Source organism: Cyprinus carpio, chromosome B13 (genome assembly GCF_018340385.1).
Source record: "Cyprinus carpio isolate SPL01 chromosome B13, ASM1834038v1, whole genome shotgun sequence".
Classification (NCBI taxonomy): domain Eukaryota; kingdom Metazoa; phylum Chordata; class Actinopteri; order Cypriniformes; family Cyprinidae; genus Cyprinus; species Cyprinus carpio.
The window spans coordinates 6,444,568-6,466,707 of record NC_056609.1 but is presented as its reverse complement, the minus strand read 5'-3'; the positions used below and the strand labels follow the sequence as shown (position 1 = coordinate 6,466,707).

The following is a 22,140-nucleotide window of genomic DNA, read 5'->3' as shown; positions in this document are numbered from 1 at the left end:
TCATGTTTTAGATTGTAGGTCATCTTGTACCCTGTCAAGAAGAAAGCTAACCAGCAAAACTTGATATCAAAAGCATCCTAAATGTTACACGAGTTTGCACCATATTGTAGTGATTAACCTTTCTTGGTATTGCTGTTTCAAATATCCCGCCATAATATGTAGTCTGAGCCTAAGGGCTAATGGTAATGGCAGATGCCTTACTAATTAGTTTCAAGGAAAATCATTTTCTTTTTTTTAATTGCCAAATAACCCTGTGTATGTGTACACCACTGCAACCCCCAAGCCCTGGAAAAAAAAGTTCAGTCTCAAGATTTTTATTTTTTTGCTTTAACCCCTGTAAATAATAAAAACATTTTGAAAACAGCATTGGCTATTTGACCCACAGTCCACACATAGCCTATTGATTCCTAACCCCCACACACACACTGCAAATGACTGTGCTATTTTCCCCCACTTATTATATCAAATATTAGTGGTTTTACCAATCTTTATCCACCCACATGCAGGACTCTGACCTAAAGTAAGAATATCACCAAAAATATACATCATTTTGTGAGTAATTAAATATCACAGTAATGTTCTTACATCAAAATAGTTTTTTTCTAGAAATACTATGTGGGTATGCAGATTTTTGGGTAAATTTGTGAACAGACTTCAGTGAAAATATTATATGCATGTCTTATGGTTCAAACCTTTTGTTCAAACATGGAGTTTTTTAATATTTGTATGTTTTGCGTTTGTATTTAGGAAGCAGGAGAGTCCCAGCTGGTCAGAAATCTGGGTGGTTTTACAGTGGTGGATAATGTGTGTGAAAGCACCACTCATGTGGTGTCCGGCAGCCCACGACGGACCCTTAATATCTTGTTAGGCATCGCACGGGGCTGCTGGATCCTCTCCTTTGAATGGGTGCGTATAGCTTTGTGTGTATTTCTGCTTTTAACACTTTTCTTTTTTTCTTAAGTGTATTTAATACCGTATTGTAGAAGATTAGATGGTAGCTAATATGCTGTTGTAACTTGCTGCTTGCCTGTGCAGATCCTGTGGTGTTTGGAGCACAGGCAGTGGGTTCCTGAAGAGCCTTATGAGCTGTCTGATCATTTCCCTGCTGCACCTGTAAGTACATGCATTTCTATAATATAGTGAATTCCATGAACCTGTTAAGAATTTTGAGTTTCCCCTCACACAATAACTACAAATAACTTGTCACTAAGGCTGAAAAGTAATTGTAAATATACTGCACAGCTATTAGAATTGTTTTTTTTTTTCAAAAAGATATAAAAGAAACATCTTTTATAGTCAAGTCACCTTTATTTATATAGTGCTTTAAACAAAAAAGATCAAAGCAAAACTGAACAACATTAATTAGGAAAACAGAGTGTCAATAATGCAAAATGACAGTTAAAGGCAGTTCATCATTGAATTCAGTGATGTCATCATGCAGCTCAGTTCAGTTTAAATCGTATCTGTGCAATAATTTGCAATCAAGTCAACGATATTGCTGTAAATGAAGTGTCCCCCAACTAAGCAAGCCAGAGGCGACAGCGGCAAGGAACCCAAAACTCCATCGATGACAGAATAGAGAGAAAAAAAACTTGGGAGAAACCAGGCTCAGTCAGGGGGCCAGTTCTCCTCTGACCAGACGAGAACCAGCAGTTCACTTCCAGGCTGCAGCAAAGTCAGATTGGGCAGAAGAATCATCTGTTTCCTGTGGTCTTTGTACCAGTGGTCGTCTGAGACAAGGTCTTTACAGGGGATCTGTCTCTGGGGCTCTAGTTGTCCTGGTCTCCGCTATCTTTCAGGGCTGTAGAGGTCCTTTCTAGATGCTGATCCACGATCTGGGCTGGAGACATACTGGATCCAGGTGAATGCAGTGACCCTCTGACTTGGAGACAGACTGGATCTGGTGGCTATGGTGACCTTGGAATTAGAGAGTAACACACTAATATTAGCGTAGTTGCCATTCTTCTAATGATGTAGCAAGTACATCGGGTGTTATGGGAAGTCTTATCATCTCTTATCCTATACTTTTTGAATGTTAATGTATCACAGTTTCCTCAATTTAAAGGGACGTTACCTCTTGCAGAAACAGAAGTAATGCCCACTACTATGACTGGCTAACTTCATTGCACCATATCCACACCTCCATTACAGCATGTGTCATATGTTTTGATACTCCAGATGGCAAGTGTGATACAGCCGTACATGTTTGGGGCTGCTGTGGCAAAAGAAATCAAAATAAGTCACATTGATTTCAAGAGTCTGTTTCAGCGCAGTAATTGCTTTTGCTTGCTTAAATGCTTAATTTTCTGAATATTGTTCAAAAAGTACTATTATTCATTGTCTTATTACAAAAGACACTGCATGTACACAGGTATGTACTGATTTTATTAGCAGGACTCAGAATCAGAAAGAGCTTTATTGCCAAGTATGCTTACACATACGAGGAATTTGTTTTAGTGACGTAAGCTTCCAGTACACAGAGACAACAACAAATACACAAAAAAAATAAAAATAAAATAAATTGCAAATAAATAAATTGTATGAACAGTTGTGCTATAGATGATAATGTAATAGAATATAGTAAGATGCAGAGATGTACTTGGATGGAGGGGTAACAAATAAATATAAGAATATTGAACATTTTTTTGCATAAGTGGGGAACATTTAACTGTTCATGAGGTAGATTGCCTGGGGGAAGAAACTGTTCTTGTGCCTGACTGTGCTGGTATTTGCGGCTCTGAAGCGCCGGCCAGATGGCAAAAGTTCAAAAAGGGGGTAACTTGGATGAGAGGGATCCAGAGTAATTTTCTGGGCCCTTTTCCTCACTCTGGATGTATATAGTTCTTGAAGGGTGGGCAGGGGAGCACCAATAATCCTTACAGCAGTCCGAACCATTCTCTGTAGTCTTCTGATGTCTGATTTTGTAGCTGAACCAAACCAGACAGTTATTGAAAGTGCACAGGACAGACTCAATGACGGCTGAGTAGAACTGTTTCAGCAGCTCCTGTGGCAGATTAAACCTTCCTCAGCTGGCGAAGGAAGTACAATCTTTGTTGGGCCTTTTTAACAATGGAGTCAATGTGATTGTCCCACTTCAGGTCCTGAGAGATGGTCAAACCCAAGAGGGTCCAGTAAGCCACTGCAGCCACAGTGTCTGTTCATGATGGTGAGTGCTTCTACAAGTCCACAATCATCTCCACTGTTTTGAGAGTGTTCAGCTCCAGGTTCTTAAGACTGCACCAGACGCCAGCTGGCTCACACCTCTTGTCTGTAAGCAGACTCGTCACCCGTCCGGATGAGACCGATGACTGTAGTGTCCTCTGCAAAACTTCAGGAGCTTGACAGAGGGGTCTTTAGAGGTGCAGTCGTTGGTGTAGAGGGAGAAGAGCAAGTGGGGAGAGAACCACATCCCTGAGGGGCACCAGTGTTGGTGGAGCAGCTGTTGGACATGAATTTCCCTAGTCTCACTAGCTGTTGCCTAATCTGTTGGAAAGCTGGTGATCCACTAAAAGATAGAGCTAGGAACAGAGAGCTGGGTCAGTTTGGTCTGGGAGGCTGTTGGGATGATGTGTGTTGAAAGCCGAACTAAAGTCCACAAACAGGATCCTCACATAAGTCCCCCTGTTTTGTCAGATGTTGGCATGAAGAAGTGCAATCCCAAGTTGATTGCATCATCCACGGACCTGTTTGCTCAGTAAGCAAACTGCAGGGGGTCCAGTAAGGGTCAGTGATGTCCTTCAGATAAGCCAGAACCAGTTTTTCAAACTGACTTCATGACGACAGATGTTAGAGCCACAGGGTCTGTAGTCGTTAAGTCCTGTTATCTTGGGTTTCTTTGGAAAGGGGATGATGGTGGAGCGTTTGAAGCAGGAAGGCACTTCACACAACTCCAGAGATCTGTTGAAGATCTGTGAAAAGATGGGGGCCAATTGGTCAGCACAGGTTCTCAGACAGGCTGGTGTAAACCACCAAGAAATCTGGGCCTGGTGCTTTTCTTCTTTTGTTCTTCCTGAAGACCCTGGCGCACATTACGTTTCACTAATTTGAAGTGCAGGAGGGGGGGAGAGGGGAATTGCAGGAGGTGTTTAACGGTTTGTGGTAGAGAGATGATAAGAATGGGTGTTGGGGTTTTCAAATCTACAATAAAACTCATTCAGGTCGTTAGCAAGTCGTTGATTTGCCCCCCCCTCAGTGTAGGGCGATGGTGTCTAGTTGGTAATGGCTCTCAGTCCTTTCCATACAGAAGTTGAGTCGTTGGAAGTAAAACTGGTCTTCCAACTTTTTAGAGTAGGTCCTTTTAGCCACTCTAATCTCTTTGTCAGTGTGTTTCTGGCCTGATTATACAAGACTCTGTCCCCATTTCTGTAGGCATCCACTTTGGCCTGACGAAGATGTCTGAGTTTTTGCTGTAAACCATGGTTATCGGTGTTGAATGTTAAATAAGTCCTGGTAGGAATACATATATCCTCACAAAAACTCATATAGGATGTTATGGTCTCTGTGAGTTTCGTCCAGATCGGTGGTAGCAGCTTCAAAACACCCTCCAATCAGCGAGGGTCAAAACAAGCTTGTAATCCTGCTCTGTTTTGTGTTGGTCCATCTCTTTACAGTCTTTACTACAGGTTTAGCAGATTTAACTTTCTGCCTGTAGAATGTTGGTATAAGATGAACCAGACAGTGATCAGACCGTCCCCTAAAGCTGCTCGTGGAACTGAGTGATATGCATACTTTATTGTGGTGTAACAGTGATCCAATATATTACTGTCTCTTGTGGGGACATGTAACCATGCTGTCTGTATTTTTTGGCAGTTCACAGGAGAGATTGGCTCGTTATTTAAGTCCCCAAGAATGATTAAAACAGAGTCCGGATGTTGATGTTCTGTCTCCGTGATCTGGTCAGTGAGTTTCTGTAAAGCCAGGCTTACCGTGCGCTTGCGGAGGGATGTAAACACTCACCAGAATGAACGAGTGAAACTACCGCGGCGAATAGAACGGCTTGCAGCTGACAAAAAGCACTTCTAGATCTGAACAGCAAATCTTCTTTAACACAGTTACATCTGTGCACCACCGTTCATTGATATAAAAGCATGCCCTGCCGCCGCGCGATTTCCCCGTTGATTCTGTGTCTCGCGATCCTGCTCTAAACACTGAAAGTCCGGCAGATGGAGAGCGCTGTACCTTTCCGGTTAGCGTCATTGATCCTTACCGTCAGTGTGATACAGTACCTGCATTGCCCCTGGGAACACAAATCTTGGCACTGCTGTATCTTCAGCATTTTAGAATAATTCACAAAAAAAAAAAGCTTTATCTTTGGTCGTTCATTAAAATATACATTAAAATCTAATTTATTCCAGTGTCAAAGCTGAATTTTCAACATCATTACTCCAGTCTTCAATGTCACATGATCCTTCAGGTAATCATTCTAATTTGCTGATTATTATCAGTGCTGTTAACCTGTTGTGCTGCTTTGATTTTTTTTGGAACCTGTGATACTTATTTTTGGCAGGATTCTTTGATAATCGAAAGGTTCAAAAAGAAAGCATTTATTTAAAATGAAAATCTTTTCTAACAATCATACACTACAGTTCAAAAGTTCAGTATATTATATCAATAGAAGAAGGGTCAGTATATTTTTTCTTTGCTTTAAAAGAAATGAAAGCTTTAATTCAGCAAGATGGTGTTATTGTAAAGAAGTGATAGCAAAGATGTATATTGTTAGAAAATATTTATATTTTTTGAATAAAGCTACTGTTCTTATAAATGCTGGAACTGCTATCATCAAAGAATCCTGAAAAACGTCTATTGAAGTTTCCAAAAAAATATTGTCCAGCACAAACTTTTACCAACATTTATCAGTTCTACTAATAAAATCGGCATACTTATAATGAATTTCTTAAGGATCATGTGACACTTATAACTGGAGTAATCGGTTAATGGAAATTCAGCTTTTGCATCACAGAAATAAATTATATTTAAAGGAACTATTACAATAGACACCATTACTTTTTGTGACCCTGGGACCACAAAACGCGTCCTTAAGTGTAACGTTTTCAAAATTTGAGATGTATACATCATCTGAAATTTGAATAAATAACTTTCCATTGATGTAATGGTTTATTAGGTTCGACCAAATTTGGCCGAGATACAACTAGTTGAAATCTGTAATTTATGGTGCAAAAAATCGTCCAAAATTTTTCCACATTAATTGTTAAGCAATGCTATTACTAAGCAAATTCACGTTTTTTTTTATAGATACATTTTAGTAGAAAAGTTACAAAATATCTTCATATGGAACTGATCTTTACTTGATATCCTAAGTGATTTTTGACATTAAAAAGAAAAATCTATAATTAGTTTGACTCCATACAATGTTTTTTTTGGCTATTGCTACAAATATACCCCAGTGACTTAAACCAGGGTCATACTTTATATGGTAATAATATTTTGCAAGATTACTGTTTATATATATATTTATATATATATTTATATATACAAATTATATATATATAGTGCAGTGCATATATATATATATATATATATATATATATATATATATATATATATATATATATATATATATATATTATACACACCACTGGCTCTTGCACCCCCTTTTTATCTAAATTCATTACTTCAGACTTATAAAGCCTCTAGAAGCTTACGCTCTGCAAGGAACGCCGCTTGATTGTGCCATCTAAAGCAGCCACAAAGTCACTTTTAATGGACTTTAAATTAAATGTTCCTCCTGGTGGAAATCGACCTGCCGCTCAACTCAATCCGAGCAGCTGAGTCCTTAGCCATCTTCAAGAATCGGCTTAAAACACATCTCTCTTCCATATTTATTTGACCCTCTTCTAACTTTTGCACTCACTATTCTAATTCTATTTAAAAAAAAAAATCTAACTACCTTTCTAATCTTTTTTGTATTCTATTTATTTTCTTTTCATTCATTATACAATTATAAAAAAAAGCACTTCTAACACTAGCTTGCTCTATTCTTTTTTCTATTCTATCTGTTTTCTTTATTTATTATTTAAAAGCCCTTGCTACGTGTACTGCGTTTGGTTAACTGAGACTTATACACTTTTTTATATATCATTGCTGTTTTGTTTTTTAATTGTTTCCATTGTGCATGGAAGCATGAAGTGCTCCAAAATCTCCTGATAGCTAGCTGCATTGACCCTGCCCTTGATAAAACACAGTGGACCAACACCAGCAGCTGACATGGCACCCCAGACCATCACTGACAGTGGGTACTTGACACTGGACTTCAGGCATTTTTTTGCTTTCATCCCAAAAAGTACTTTGACCACTGAGCAACAGTCCAGTGCTGCTTCTCTGTAGCCCAGGTCAGGCGCTTCTGCCGCTGTTTCTGGTTCAAAAGCACACGCCTGTGCATGATGTTTCTACTCCAGACTCAGTTCACTGCTTCCGCAGGTCCCCCAAGATCTGGAATCGGTCCTTCTCCACAATCTTCCTCAGGGTCCGTCACCTCTTCTCAAGCAGCAGCCGCTTTTGCCACACTTTTTCCTTCCCACAGACTTCCCCACTGAGGTGCCTTTGATACAGCACTCTGGGAACAGCCTATTCGCTCAGAAATTTCTTTTCTGTGTCTTACCCTCTCACTTGAGGGTGTCAATGATGGCCTTCTGACAGCAGTCAGGTCGGCAGTCTTACCCATGATTGCGGGTTTTGAGTAATGAACCAGGCTGGGAGTTTTTAAAAGCCTCAGGAATCTTTTTTAGCAGGTGTTTAGAGTTAATTAGTTGATTCAGATGATTAGGTTAATAGCTCGTTTAGAGAACCCTTTCATGATATGCTAATTTTTTGAGATAGGAATTTTGGGTTTTCATGAGCTGTATGCCAAAAATCATCAGAATTTGATTTATAATTTTTTTTTAAAAAGGAAGAAATGTATTGGCAGTACTTCGCGTCTTAATTTAATTTTTTTTAAACGCGTAAACATCATCTTTTGATCGTTGTCTCTGCAAATAAAAATGTGCTATTTACCATATTTGATTGCATTGCTTGTCCACCCAAATTGTTTGGTTTATACATTTACCCACTTATTAAAGCAAACAAACATTTTCTTAGGACCTAATGTAAATTTCTTTTGACAAAATACAGAATTAAGTATAATCACACTGGGGTAACAGGTCCATTATAGCTACAATTAGCATCAAGCTACATGAGATTAATACTTTTAATCAAAACTCACTTTAAAGCATCACTTTGAGTGTTTGTAATAACTTCCAGTTGTGATCTAATGTATGGATTTTAGTCAAACATGAAGCATAAATATATTATTTGTGGCTTTTTATAATAAGCTAAATGCTACACCTACAGTAAGCAAGCTTTATTCTCAAAAATGCATCTAATTGCATGAAATTTGCATACAAATAATGAATTAGTATTGTTTTGTTTCATCTACGCTTTGCATGAGCCAGAACTCCGGCTAGTTTTGTGGATTTACTTGATTTTAAGTGATTCTAACAAGGCTGCCAGGCATAAACTAGGCATAAACTTTAGATGGGACTATATCTAAATCTAGACTGGATTTAAGGAGCAGATGGTATTTTTAGTTGTTAATACCATGGAAAAATCTTTCTCCATTGCAGTCACAAGATGTCATTATTTAGTATTAAAAAAGCATTAGGAAGGTCAGAAAGCACTTAAGATAATTTATGGTTTTGCTGTCTGTCTAAAAACCAAAGAAATAAAAGCAAACTATCTGTATCAAATTGAATTGCATAGCATTATTTTTTTTTTTTTTTTTTTTTTTTTTTTGCATTTTCGTATTGAATCGCATTGTGTTGAATCAAATCAAAATCGGATTGCTCTGCATTGTAATGGGGTGACTCCGCCTCACATCGTTGCTGTTTCCATATGTATATTTCAACTATGACAACTCTCTGGAAGATTTTAGCATGGTAATGATATGACAATGTTAATTTATTTGTTCTTGGGGGAATAGATCTGCTATGCTGCTGCTGAATTGCTACTGCTGTTAGTTATTGCTGTAGTTGTAGATTATTTTTGCTGCTGCTGCTGCTGCAAGCAAGTCCAGCAGCTTGCTACTGCCAATGCATATGGTGATATGGTGCCGTGAGTATTTAAGACATACTGCTGCTGCACAAATAGCATGTAAACAAAGCTGGGGGCTGAGGTGCAGCGATGAAAGGGCCCTCGTGACCGGACTCACCGCACCCGTGCTTTAGGAAAAAACAGCTACAATGGACAATATTCATTAAAAGTGATAAATATAGGATGAAATATTCCATTAATTATATGTGCCAAACTTCCTACTGCTAGCTATTGGTGCTATAACTGTAACTAATTGTTTGGCATGTAGATGTGTTTAATGTGGTACAATTATAATTGAATATTGCCTTTAGATGTGTTCAGGCCAGGACCCTTATAAAACGTGTGCAGATTTGGTCATTGTATGCATGAGTTACAAGAACTTCCTGTTTCATGGCATTAATAGCATGATGTAGCACTTAGTAAGTGTTGCTATCATGTTTGAGCATATATCAAGCATGTTTAGCACAAAGTCATATTTTACTGTATTGCTAATAGTGCATCGCAGTGTTAAACATGTCACTTCCTTCCTGTAACTTCCTGTGTTGCCAGAAGGTGGCATTATATCAATAAATAAATATGAGCATGTAGATATCTTCAGGCCAGGACTCTCATCAAACATGTTAAGTTTGGGATAGATTGGACACTGCATGCATGTTACATCTACTTCCTGTTTCACTGCATTAATATCATGCTTTAACACTTAGCTAAAATGACACTTTTTAATATGTCCCTAGGAGTCCATGACAGTGTTAACCATGACACTTCCTATTGCCAGCAGGTGGCGCTATGACTATAACTGAATATGTGCATGGGTATGTGTTCATGACAGAATAACTATCAAGTGAAGTTTGGGGCAGATCGGACATTGCTTTGCCTGAGTTACAGCAACTTCCTGTTTCATGGCAAAACACCAAACTTTGTCAGGCCCTTTGCTAAACTCAAGATCTTCGCAATTTAACATCACAAAGGCCTTAAGCTACCCTCACTAAATTTGAAGATGATCCAATTAAAACTGTAGGGGGAGTTCATCAAAGTGCTGAGAGGCCTGGAAATGGCAAAAACTGGACAAAAATCGTAGGAAAAATAATTGACTTCCTGTTGGGTTTTGGATTTTGTACCAAGAGACTTTTTATAGGTAATAGTGTTACATGTGTGTGTACCGATTTTCGTGCATGTCTACGTAAAAAACAGGCTCGAGGCACACTCCTCCGTTTGGTTTATACAGGTGGCTCTATCACGACATTTTTGCCACCCCCATCTGAAACTCATATCAGATTAAATATTCGCCAGTTTTGAATGCATGTGTCAAGTTTGATCACAGAGTTTTGGAGCATGTTTAGGCCCTCAAAGAAGAAGAAACTGAGCAATTCCCAAAGGGTCCCACACCATCGGTGCCTCGGCCAAAATAACCTTTCGCAATCTATACATGTGGAGCTGGTGAAGGTGGAGGTTTCAGAGAAACTCTGAATCCCGCGCTGCAGGGATCTTGACCTGAATGCTAGCCATCCATATAAATGCAGACAGTAAGCTCTTGCTGCATATGCAGCATGAACCAATCAGGACTGTGGCAAGTGTTTAACCATCACCTGCCCCATATAGAGTTTCATGACTGAACTATATATTTCAATCACTCTCTGAAGATTTTAGCGTGGTGGATGGATCTGACCATGTAAAGGGATAGTTCCCCAAAATTACAATTTGTTTATCTGCTTACCCCAGTGCCTCCAAGATGTAGGTGACTTTTATTTCTTCAGTAGAACACAAACAAAGATTTCTTAACGCAAAACCGGTGTAGTGTGTCATTCATATGATGGAAAGTGAATGGGAATCAAGGTGTTGAGAGTCAGAAAAAGCATACACAAACAAAAATCCAAATTAAACACTGCTGCTCCTGATGATGCATTACTGTTGTAAAGGCCACAAAACGGTCAGTATGTGCAAGGAAACTGAACAGTATTTAGATTTTTTTTTACCTCTTATTCAGCGCAATGATCTTGAACTGTCCCTGAGCGTGTTCTCAACAGCCGGAACATGACGCGTTTTCTTCTTCTTTGCTTTACGGCAGATCACAGACTTTATAAGTGCCATTACTGCCACCTATCTCTCAAATGGACAATTGACACTTTATCTACTCCCAGCACAAGCAGATCTATTGCCAAGCTGTGAGGCAGTGTGTTTGCTATGTGTTGAGTCTGGGCTGGCTTTGCCCAAATGGCTTAACCCTAGTGAACCATTGGCTGTGTGTACCTGATCGTTTGACCAGATAGCTTTAAGTAGTGACTTGAGTTAAATGTGTTTTCTCTGTGCCCTAATGGAGCCCAGATAAATTAACTAGAATGTGAACCTGGGGTGCTGTACCCTTAGGTTTATTTAACTAATGACCTAAGTAACTGTGTGTCTGAGCACATAGCTTGAGCAAGACACTACAGTGACTTTATTTAATGCAGTTCTCTGCATTTTTATATTAATTGTAGTCCAAATTTAAATTAGCCAACATAGAAATGCTGTGCATGCTGCCACTGAGAAAAAATCTCAATGACTGAATGCCTCATGCAAGCTGCGGCTGACTGTCACAAGAGACTGTGAACTCGCCTGAGAGCTCATCATTAATTCAGGCATATACATAGCTTAAGAGCGACATGTCACTTGATTTTACTCTAATATGGTGTCTACGCCACGACGCGAGGCATGCACAACATGAACAAAGTCAATGACGGCCGTTACGATATGGCCAATGCAACGAACTGCTGAGTGCTACATTGGTATATTCACTCATACATTTTCAATGCTGAGTTGAGATATACATTACGCTGTTACTGTTACTGAGGATATTCACAACAAAATGTTGTAAGTACAATTTTTACTGTGTGAGTTAGTTGCGTTTTGTAATATTAATCAGAAATTGTGCAAAGCATAATCATACACTGTCTATTGCGTCATGCATTGAAACCTGCTTGTAAGCCCCTGTTTAATAAGCCAAAGTAATAAATGCCTATTGGCACTTTAAAGAGTCCTTTATTTACCCTCCATAGAATTTTATCACTTAAATTCAAGCAACTTAAATTATTTCTGCTGCTGCTACTAAATTAGTTTCTTATCTTGCATCTGGGGGGGAAAATTTTTGCTATGCATGCATATAAATTTGCCTTAACATTGCGATCTGAATAGCTATGCCATACTGCTGCACAAAGTACTGTAGAATTGCTGCTGCCCCTTTATTAATACCAACACAACCAATACAATTGCTTATTTCACTTTGAACAGTTCTATAAACCCTGTTGAATTGGAATAGTAAATTAATGAAATCTCCCATATGTTCACCTAAAAAGTTCACTCGCCCAAGCCAAGCGTTATCTTATCACTGAAATTTCATGCCAACTCAATGTGACTCTAGTCCTGGTGCCACTGCTATATTAGCAACAATTGGATTGCCATGCAGACTGCTGCTAATATTTTTAACATTACATCTGAATTTTGCCATGCTTGCTGCTGCTATTAAAATTCACTAAACAAGCGTCTGAATTGCTATGCATATTTCTGCTACAGCTGCAGAAATGGGTACTTAGAATTGCTATAATCGTCTTTATTAAAAGCAACCCGCAATCAAATAATTTAAACTTTGAAGAGTTCACAAAACCTAATTGTAAAAGCCCTATTAAATAGCAAATAAATAAATGCCTATTTCACTTTAAAGAGTTACTTTACCCATGCGATTATCACTGAAAGTTTTCAAGCTACTGAAGTACTTCAAGCTGCATGCTGCTATAATTAGCACCAATAATTTGGCTTCCTTTTCTGCTATATATTTCTAACATTGCATTTGAATTTGCTATGCATGCTGCATGCTGCTCTATAAATTCACTACATGTGATCTGAATAACTATGCATACTGCTGCTACAGCTGCTCAAAGGTACTTAGAATTGTTATAAGCCCCTTTTAAAGAAACAAAACACAAATGATGCCTATTCGAGCATGAAGAGTACACTACCTACCAGTTGCTGCGCAACTAAATACATAATTTGATTTGCGTATGTAATACTGCCTATTAATAATTTGCCTAATAACACACATCTGAAATTCCTATGGATACTGCTGCCTACACTCCATGAAATTATTAGAATTGCTGGTAGCCCATCCATGCATTATCATTGAAATTTTCTGTGGCAACTAAAAGTACTTTCTGCTGCCTGTACTATATTAGCAATAATAATGGTTGCTATGCAGACTGCTGCTAATATTATTTCTAAACGTTGCAATCTGAAATTGCTATCCCATTCTGCTGCTTTTTAAATTAGCTAAAAAATGTGGATCTGATAGTTAGACATACTGCTGCTACAGGTGCATGAAAGTACTCTTAGAATTACTATAAGCGTCTTTTATTAAACAATGAAACGCAAACGCAAACAAATAATGCCCTATTTTGTTTTGAAGAGTTCACAAGATCTTTGTACGCCCTGTTAATAAGTAATAAAAGCATATTTCAGCTTTAAAGAGGTTCTTACCCCATGTTATCATAAAAAAACCAGTATAATTTGACTTGATTTGCTATACATACTGCTATTAACAATTCGCTAATAATACAATCTGAATTCTGATACTGCGCTATGCTCAATGAAAGTACTATAATTGCTTGTAAGCCCAACTGACAAACAATAGTAAATTCCAGTTTAAGAGTGTCCTACTATTACTACATTGTACATGGGCTACTGATTGGAATTGCTTTTGTTATTAGCAGCCATCTTTATATTTTAAAAAAACGATTCATGATTAATTAAATATCACTAAAACATCTTTCATAATAACTCTTCACTATCGCTGAACCATGGTAACGAGTGAAATGGCCCCCTTTAAGAATGAACGCTCCCCTTGCTGAAGTGCACATTGGCGACATGGCCAGAGTACACGTATGAGCGGGTACGTTATTTTCTGTTTGCTCATTAAATTGTTATTGCTAAATGGGTAAGGCTGTTGACAGATAGGATGCTTATGAAATGATGCACGATTATAACGTTCACCTTTGACTTAAAACTGTGAGACAACTGTGAAATGGCAACTGCAGACAGACCCCCTATTGAGGTTGCATCACATGAAAGTGATTTGTTTGTGGTTTATGTAGAAATTAATGCCCACAGAAGGTATTAAAAGAATTGGAGACTTCAGGCAAATAAGGTAATCCCCAATTCACTTTACTGTTCTAAAATCCACGATGATTGACGTTGTATTCTCACATACATGAACTAGGAAAACTGTTTGCTGCTGCTGCTAATGCTACTGCTGTTATATGAACAAGACATGCTTAGTAATTACTCCTCATGCGAATAACCTGGACATGGTTCTATTTTAAAGAACCACTCTAATCTGACACATGCATAGTGCACTGAAATCAGAGTGAACACCGTTTTACTTATCTAGACTGTTGAGTTTCAGAGAAACTCTGAAAGCACTCTGCAGGAATCTCAAGCGAATGCTAGCCAGCCCGCCCATAGTGATGTGCAAGGCAGTAATGCTCATTGGCTGCATATTGCACCATGAAACAATCAGCTTGTTCCAGATCGTTTAACTCCTGCGCCATCCAAGAGTTTCATGACTGAACAATATATTTAATGTATTGTATCATTGGCTATATGTCAAGATATCATATCATTAAGGTGGGGTAAGTGATTCTGGTAGTCAATGCTGATATTTCAAATCACCAAAGCAAACACACCCCTACGCCCAAAAGGTCTCACCCCTATTTTGAAAGCTCCGCCCCATACTTATGTACGCAACCCAAGCAACGATTATGGCAGAATCTGCTGTATTATTATCTGCTGTATTAAACACATTATCTTACTTTTCGGACATACTTTGAGAGCTGACGCTTGAAACAGACAGTGGAGGAGGTTTAGATGCTCCAGGCTTATAGGGTGTGGAAATTAATTTATCTTTATCATAGCTGAATGGAACGCGGATTTAGTTTCTTTTAATAAATTTGTTTTAATTAATCAAGTTTCATTTAATCTTGTGAATTAGGCAACTATATATTTAGAAGTACTCTTGTTCACTAAATACATTAATCATTAGAACTTAAAAACACATTATAGTATTTACATAATTTAAGACATGTGCAGCATTTGCAATGTGAAAACAATTATAAGTGCAATAGAAGAATAAATCCATGTTCAACATAATATTGAATTTTTTACAAAAAAAGGAGCTAACATGGAATGAGCATTAAATCATATTTTTTACATTTAAAAGAGTTTAAATGATAAAAACAAATGATTTATTTTCAGTCAAGTGTATATTTTGATGCTACCTCTTTTTGCTTAAAGGGGTTAATAAAATCCTGGTTGGAGATGCAAGTCAGCCCTGACTCATAGTGCAAACAAAAAATGTATGTATACACAGTTTGCAATCAAAATTATTCAACCCCCTTGACCTGGACATTTTGCTTCCCAGAACAAAATTTTATAAAAACATTAAAATCAACAAATGCTCAGTAAACTATTATAGAAAGTTTAATACACAGATTTGAGTTATTCTGAAGAAGGCTCCCATGTGCGTCTTGTAGCCATAGTAAATTTAATTAAACAATTTATTATAGCTTTTGTGTGAGAGCTCTTTTGACTTTTCCTATTTGCCACTTAACTTTTTGCTGTTATATATAATAATACTTTGATTAAAATCAGGCCGTCTACCGTAGCATAGGCGACATGGGTAGTTGTTTCTAGGTCACAAAATGACTGGTGGGCGCCACAGGAAAGTTTTTTATTTTTTTTTTATTTTATTTTTTTGTCAGAAGTGCACCCTCTTGTGACCATCATGCACTCCTACAATACCCATATATAAGGGATAGTTCACCCAAAAATGAAAATTTTATGTGCAACTGCTTACCCCCAGGGCATCCAAGATGTAGGTGACTGTTTCTTCAGTTTCTTTCAGTTGAACACAAACCAAGATTTTTAGCTCAAGCCGTTGCAGTCTATCAGTCTTATAATGTAAGTGGATATCACAATCACGGCTAAAACCAATACACATAAAACTAAACACAAACATAAACAAACAAAACCAAATTAAACCCTGCGGCTCGTGACGATATATATTGATGTCTAAAGATAAAAAACTATCAACCCAATCAACAAACTGAAAGAACTCTCCTGATCGTGTCCTCTTGTGCGTGTTATCAGCAGCAAGCGTCCAGGCACTTGAGGCGTCTTCTTCTGTGCTTCTTGTACCTCCTGTGCGCTTTCTTCTCAGCAGCAGCACGGCCAGGCTCGTGAGGCGTCGTCATCTTGCTTTATGGCAGATCGCAGACTTATAAGTGCATTACCACCACCTATCTCTCAAATGGACCATTGACACTCTATTTTACATCCCAATTAGAGGTGTCAGTGGTTCACTTGAGAGATATGTGGCGGTAATGCACTTATAAGTCTGTGATCTGCCATAAAGCAAGAAGACACCTCACGCCCCCAGAAAAGCTTACACCTTGAAGTTATTGCAGTCTCTCAGGGGTTAAATTATTTTGATTGCAGTTGTGTGTGTGTGTGTGTGTATTTTGAGATAAAGTTTGATAGAAAATAGAAAAACAGTGATTAGTAGCTTCAGATTTCATTTCAGAATATTAACAGGTTGGTTGAATGTTCCCTCTGACATACTTTTCACCACTCTTAACCGTTTGAGTCTAAACTTTAAAGTGCTCTCTGATTTTAGGTGAAGGTTATTATAAATAGTGCAGGCACGGACAATACAAACAACATTCTTGTGCTTAAGACATACACTTAAGCTATACATGACTGGGTTTAAACGAAGTAAATAAAAATACAGTAGCATAATATTAATTTTGTCATTTTTCTCAGGCATTGAGCTCAAATTAACTTTTGTATGAATTGGAGTTTAAAATGTGGCACTTGAGCACTATTTAATCACATACACGAGATGTGCACAGTTAAAATATATCACTTTGCAGATGCACCACAATTACACATGGTGATCTCACATAAAAGGTTGTTTCCTGGTTTTTTTTTTTTTCTTCTTCTTCTTCTGGCTTGGACAGTTGATTTATAAGATAGATGGTTTCAGAGTCCATAGGAAGCATTGAAATAAATAAAGAGTAAGGGCTATATGGCATTTTTCTAAATTTTCTTCAGAATGAAATGTCTGTCAAAAAGTAAATAAACAAGTATAATATAATATGTATAATGTCAAAGAAAACAAACAAGTACATAAGCTCTCCTTATTTTGAGCCTTTTTGCCAGTAGGTATTTAAAATTGAGTAAAGAATCCCACCCTATCAGAAAGTCTGTAAAAAATAAGGCCTAATGTTTTTTTGTAAATATGAAGGATTTTCTGTATTTGTTTTACTGTTATCTTAAATTACACAATGCAGCTGAGTTGTTTTAGGGTTAAGGGAAATGTCTGTAAACTTAACCAATGAAGTCCTGGCAGAAAATTACAGATGAGTGCTGCCATGATGGATTCTAAATTCCAATTCACACTTCGCAGACAGAAGGCAACAGACATCATGTTATGTCTGATCAGCATGTTACCCTGTCTGTGTCTATTGGTGTTGGTCGGTGCTAGTTTTCAGGAATTGAACGTTGAATTGCCATTTTGGGGTTTTTGAAACGTCTATGAAGTGACATACTATACTTGGTCGACTGTCTCCAATGGTCTGCGCTTATGTTAAAATACTCCCTAAAAAAAGTATGCATTTTGTGGAAAAAACCCTCCCGAACTTCACCCGATCGGGTGCTGTATGTAGAATGAGCACCCATCTGTTTTCAATGTATATGAGTTGGACAAGACTTCAGCATTCAGGAAAAGGTGGTATGAACCTGTAAATAGTGAAAAAATCTTTGCTACTTTTTTGTTGGTCTTTAAATATACAGAGCTATTGTTTCAGCTAACACACAAAAATATCTTCATTTGTTTTCCAATGATGAACGAAAGTCTTATGGATTTGGAATGACAAGGGGGGGGTGAGTAATTATGAAAATTTTTAATTTGGAACAACATGACGGTTTTCCATTGTGGGTAAAATAAACCTTTAAGGAATGCTGTGGAGTCTGGTCATCTGTCAACAAAAATGCCCACAGTTAAGAAATTCAAAAGCACTAACCATGTGTAAACAACAGTTTGTGTAGAGCAACAATTTGTAAGACAAATGTAAAGAATGTCCTCAGCATTATGCATTTAAATCACTCTTGTACCATGGTTACATTGAAAATATATCAATTTCTGTAAATAATTTGTGGTATTTACAATATATTAATTACAAATAAAATAATCACAATAAGAAAATAGTTTAATTCCTGCTTATCTATAGATTTTAGAAAATTCTGTGAAGCATCAAGGTAATTCCGTTTACAGCTGTGTCCCATTTACAGCTGTTATTCTTCAATTATTGTCTTCAATTAACAGCAAGTATTCATACGTCCATTTCAACAAAACTTGTCCATTGATGAAGCTTTCTATTTTAATATGTTTGTAAAATCATGGTTTTTGTGTTCAGTTGATTAGCTATATAACACAGAAAAAAGCCTTCTTTGCTTTTTTCAAGTGCTTGATCTTAATAATAATCATTTATCAGAGGTGCATGAAGGTCAAGCCACCAAAATTTTCCTTACAGGATAAGAAAAGCAGTGACATCGGTAATTATTTATTGTGCGTTATAAGTATATGCTCAGAAGTTGGATGGTCTTATCATCATAGTGGTGGCCTTTAGTGAATATGCCAAACCTTTCCAATAGTACCATTTGATACCATTGAACCGATTGGTGTTCTGCCCCTGCTGGTAGTATACGCCATTGAGATTAGATGGTCCCACAAGGCATCAAACCACCAACCTAAATGATACAACAAAAATATATTCTTAGGTTAGGACATGAAAACTACCTGTCAACTGTGTATTGTCTGTTGTGTCAACACAAAACGTTGGTCGTAAACATACCCCAGGCTCACAAACAAGGGCTTTTGGACAGTTTACAGAACCTCTGCACATTGTATAAACTGTGTTTTTAGCATTTAAGGGGAAAAATATCACATGGTGATGGAAAACATGAATTTAAGTCAAGACCATTTAATTCTTACCTTTATAGTCTGTAACTTCTATTCTCGAGAACTTGATTGTATAGTTGGCAATATATAGTATGTGGATACGAAATAGGTCCATTTATAATGTCAATAATTTTACAAAAAGAAAAAAAAAAAACAATTTAGAAGCTATAGGCCATTTTCTGTCCTGTTTTTTTCCCCCACCTCATCAGAACAATCCCTTTGGATAGGTGTAACGGATTGCAGACTCACAGTAAACGCCCACTGCTATGATTGGCTAACAGTTTTGTGTATGTTTGTCTGACAGCCTTCATCCTACCTAGATGGTCACTGCGTGTGTTTTAGGGTAAAAACGCATCAAATCAGTACATATCAAACGGTCTGTAATAACCGGACAAAGCAGTAGTGATCACGTAATGAAACATTCACTCACACATGTAGGGTGCGACCTTGTATCCAATAATAGTTGGCACAGCATCGTTTTTTAGTTTTAATCTTTCTGAAAATTCTTTCTCAGATTGTGCCTTGTATGTAAATGAATTCACAGAAAAATCAAGCGAACAAAGAACCAAGTTCTTGCCAACACGGTCTGGCACTTCATTAAAAATAAAGTTCATCAAATGTAGTTTATCGTTTGGTTTCTGCACAGACCTGTATTTTCCACTCTTGTCATTTACCTACTACGTGTGCGAATCAGTGGACGGGACTAAACAGTGTTTAGGCAGTGTTTAGCCACACTATTACATCATAAAGTGGCACATTCCAAAACCAGTCATTTTGGCAGATTGACTTCAATATAAGCTGTTTTTAGACTAGCAAGTAAGTTTTGAGTTCTGAAACTAAAAAAAAAAACACAAACACACAAAAACACATAGCACAATGAGCCCTTATATATAAAAAGATCAAGGGAATTTCTCCGTTCATGACCCCTTTAATGTCAGCATTCATGAGGACTAAATTCCCAAATGAGCTGATTAATTCCTGGCTAATTTTGCTGGTAAACCATGACCCATAAAATATATTCTATACAGATTTCTGGGGTAGTGCAAAGAAAAAAAAAATTTGGACAGATGAGTGCTCCAAATCCATTAGAATAAGACAACGTATAAAGCATACAATACAACAGTTATATATTAAGTTCAATCATGACAACTCTTGGAAGTTTTTAGCATGGTGATGGATATAACAATGTTAATGTATTTGGTCTTTATGTTAATGTATTTAGATCTGCTATGCTGCTGCTGCAAGCAAGTACCGGAACTTGCTACTGCCAATGCATGTGCAGGGTTCGTTCAAAGTGCTTGAAGTACTTGAATTTGACTTTTTGAAATTTAAGTCCTGGAAAACCCTTGAAAACAGCCATATTTATGAAAAGGTTTTTGAAAAGTACTTGAATGTTTAAAAGGGGGTATATATGAAATTGGTGTTAATTTTTGTTTTCAACAAAAACAATCTTTTCTCACTAAATTAAAGATGCAGCATGTCTAAATACAGAGCCACCTCACCCTGCTGCCCAGAGCGCACATGATCTCGTGATATTACTCCTTGAGGTGTAAAGCAATGTCACAATATCAATATAAAGTTGAGTTTGTGGTAAAACCTTTGATAGTGCTTGCATTATATTGTTTGGTCTTTTATTGCATGTGCTGTTTGTTTGGGTTTCATTTGGGAATGCGTATAATGTCTGGCTTTGTGTTGCACTGTTATCATTTACAAGCGTGGAGCACATCTCCATCTTGGCCGCTCGGTCCACAAATTCTTCCTCTGCAATGCTGTGAGTTTGGGCTGCTTAACATTTGTCTGGGAAAACCTATGTGAACGCGTATAAAGTCTGGCTTTGTGTTGCACTGTTATCATTTACAAGTGTGGAGCACATCTCCATCTTGGCAGCTCGGTCCACAAACTCTTCCTCTGCATATGCTGTGAGTTTGGGCTGCTTAACATTCGTCTGGGAAAACAGTGTGCGTTATCTCACTAGATTTAATAATGTAAATCTTTTAGAAACCCATGCCAGCACAGGATAATACATCAATATTTCTATGCGATTTGTTGTACATCGCAAATTTCAAAATAAAAGTTTAAGCCCTAGCTCTGAGTTTGTGAGACCAAATATTAAAAATTATATGGATTTAAAACTCATAGAATCATGCTGTAAAGTGAAATATCACCAGGCTGCTAGTGCCCTGTGGAGGCATTTGTTATAATACTTAATGTACTTAAGTTGGTTATGTTCATATAATGTAGTACAGGCCTATTACTTTATGTATTTTAACAATGTTGTTCAATAAAACCATGTGATGGTTTTGATACTTTATTCAAACCAATTATGTTGTCCTCATCGTTAGTTTAATATATATAAATGTAGTCATATTTAATCCAGTTTTTCACTTAGGTCTATTTTTATTACCAAAAAAAAAAATCTCAGATTCCTCCATGGTCAAAATTATCAGTAGATTACGTAATTACCAAAATAATTGTTCGTTATAGCTCTAGATTAGTTAAAATATTTCAAAATACATCTACATTGTTTTGCGGAGCTCAGCGGTTTTGCTTTTTGTGATTAAAAGACACATTTTGTCCCTGAAAATTTCTTAAAAATAGTATTAAAATATTGTCTCTTCTAGTAAACTGAGTATATTTATTTTGTTTCATCTTGTGAGCTAAATGTATTGTCACACCCCAAGTGTCCATGAACATGATATACAGGTCCTTCTCAAAAAATTAGCATATTGTGAAAAAGTTCATTATTTTCCATAATGTAATGATAAAAATTAAACTTTCATATATTTTAGATTCATTGCACACCAACTGAAATATTTCAGGTCCTTTTAATTGTTTTAATACTGATGATTTTGGCATACAGCTCATGAAAACCCAAAAATTCCTATCTCAAAAAATTAGCATATTTCATATGACCAATAAAAGAAAAGTGTTTTTTAATACAAAAAAGTCAACCTTCAAATAATTATGTTCAGTTATGCACTCAATACTTGGTCGGGAATCCTTTTGCAGAAATG

The 22,140-nt window shown here is 37.2% G+C and overlaps 1 protein-coding gene across 1 annotated transcript in view; it reads left to right on the top strand.

Moving 5' to 3' along the window:
• Positions 1-613: 613 nt before the first annotated feature.
• Positions 614-22,140, top strand: part of LOC122139503 (microcephalin-like) — a 45,326-nt gene continuing 23,799 nt past the window's right edge. Inside the window, exons 1-3 of the mRNA XM_042737668.1 lie at positions 614-619; positions 748-906; positions 1,036-1,113. Coding sequence (XP_042593602.1) covers positions 614-619; positions 748-906; positions 1,036-1,113 — 243 coding nt within the window. The remainder of the gene's footprint in view (positions 620-747; positions 907-1,035; positions 1,114-22,140) is intronic.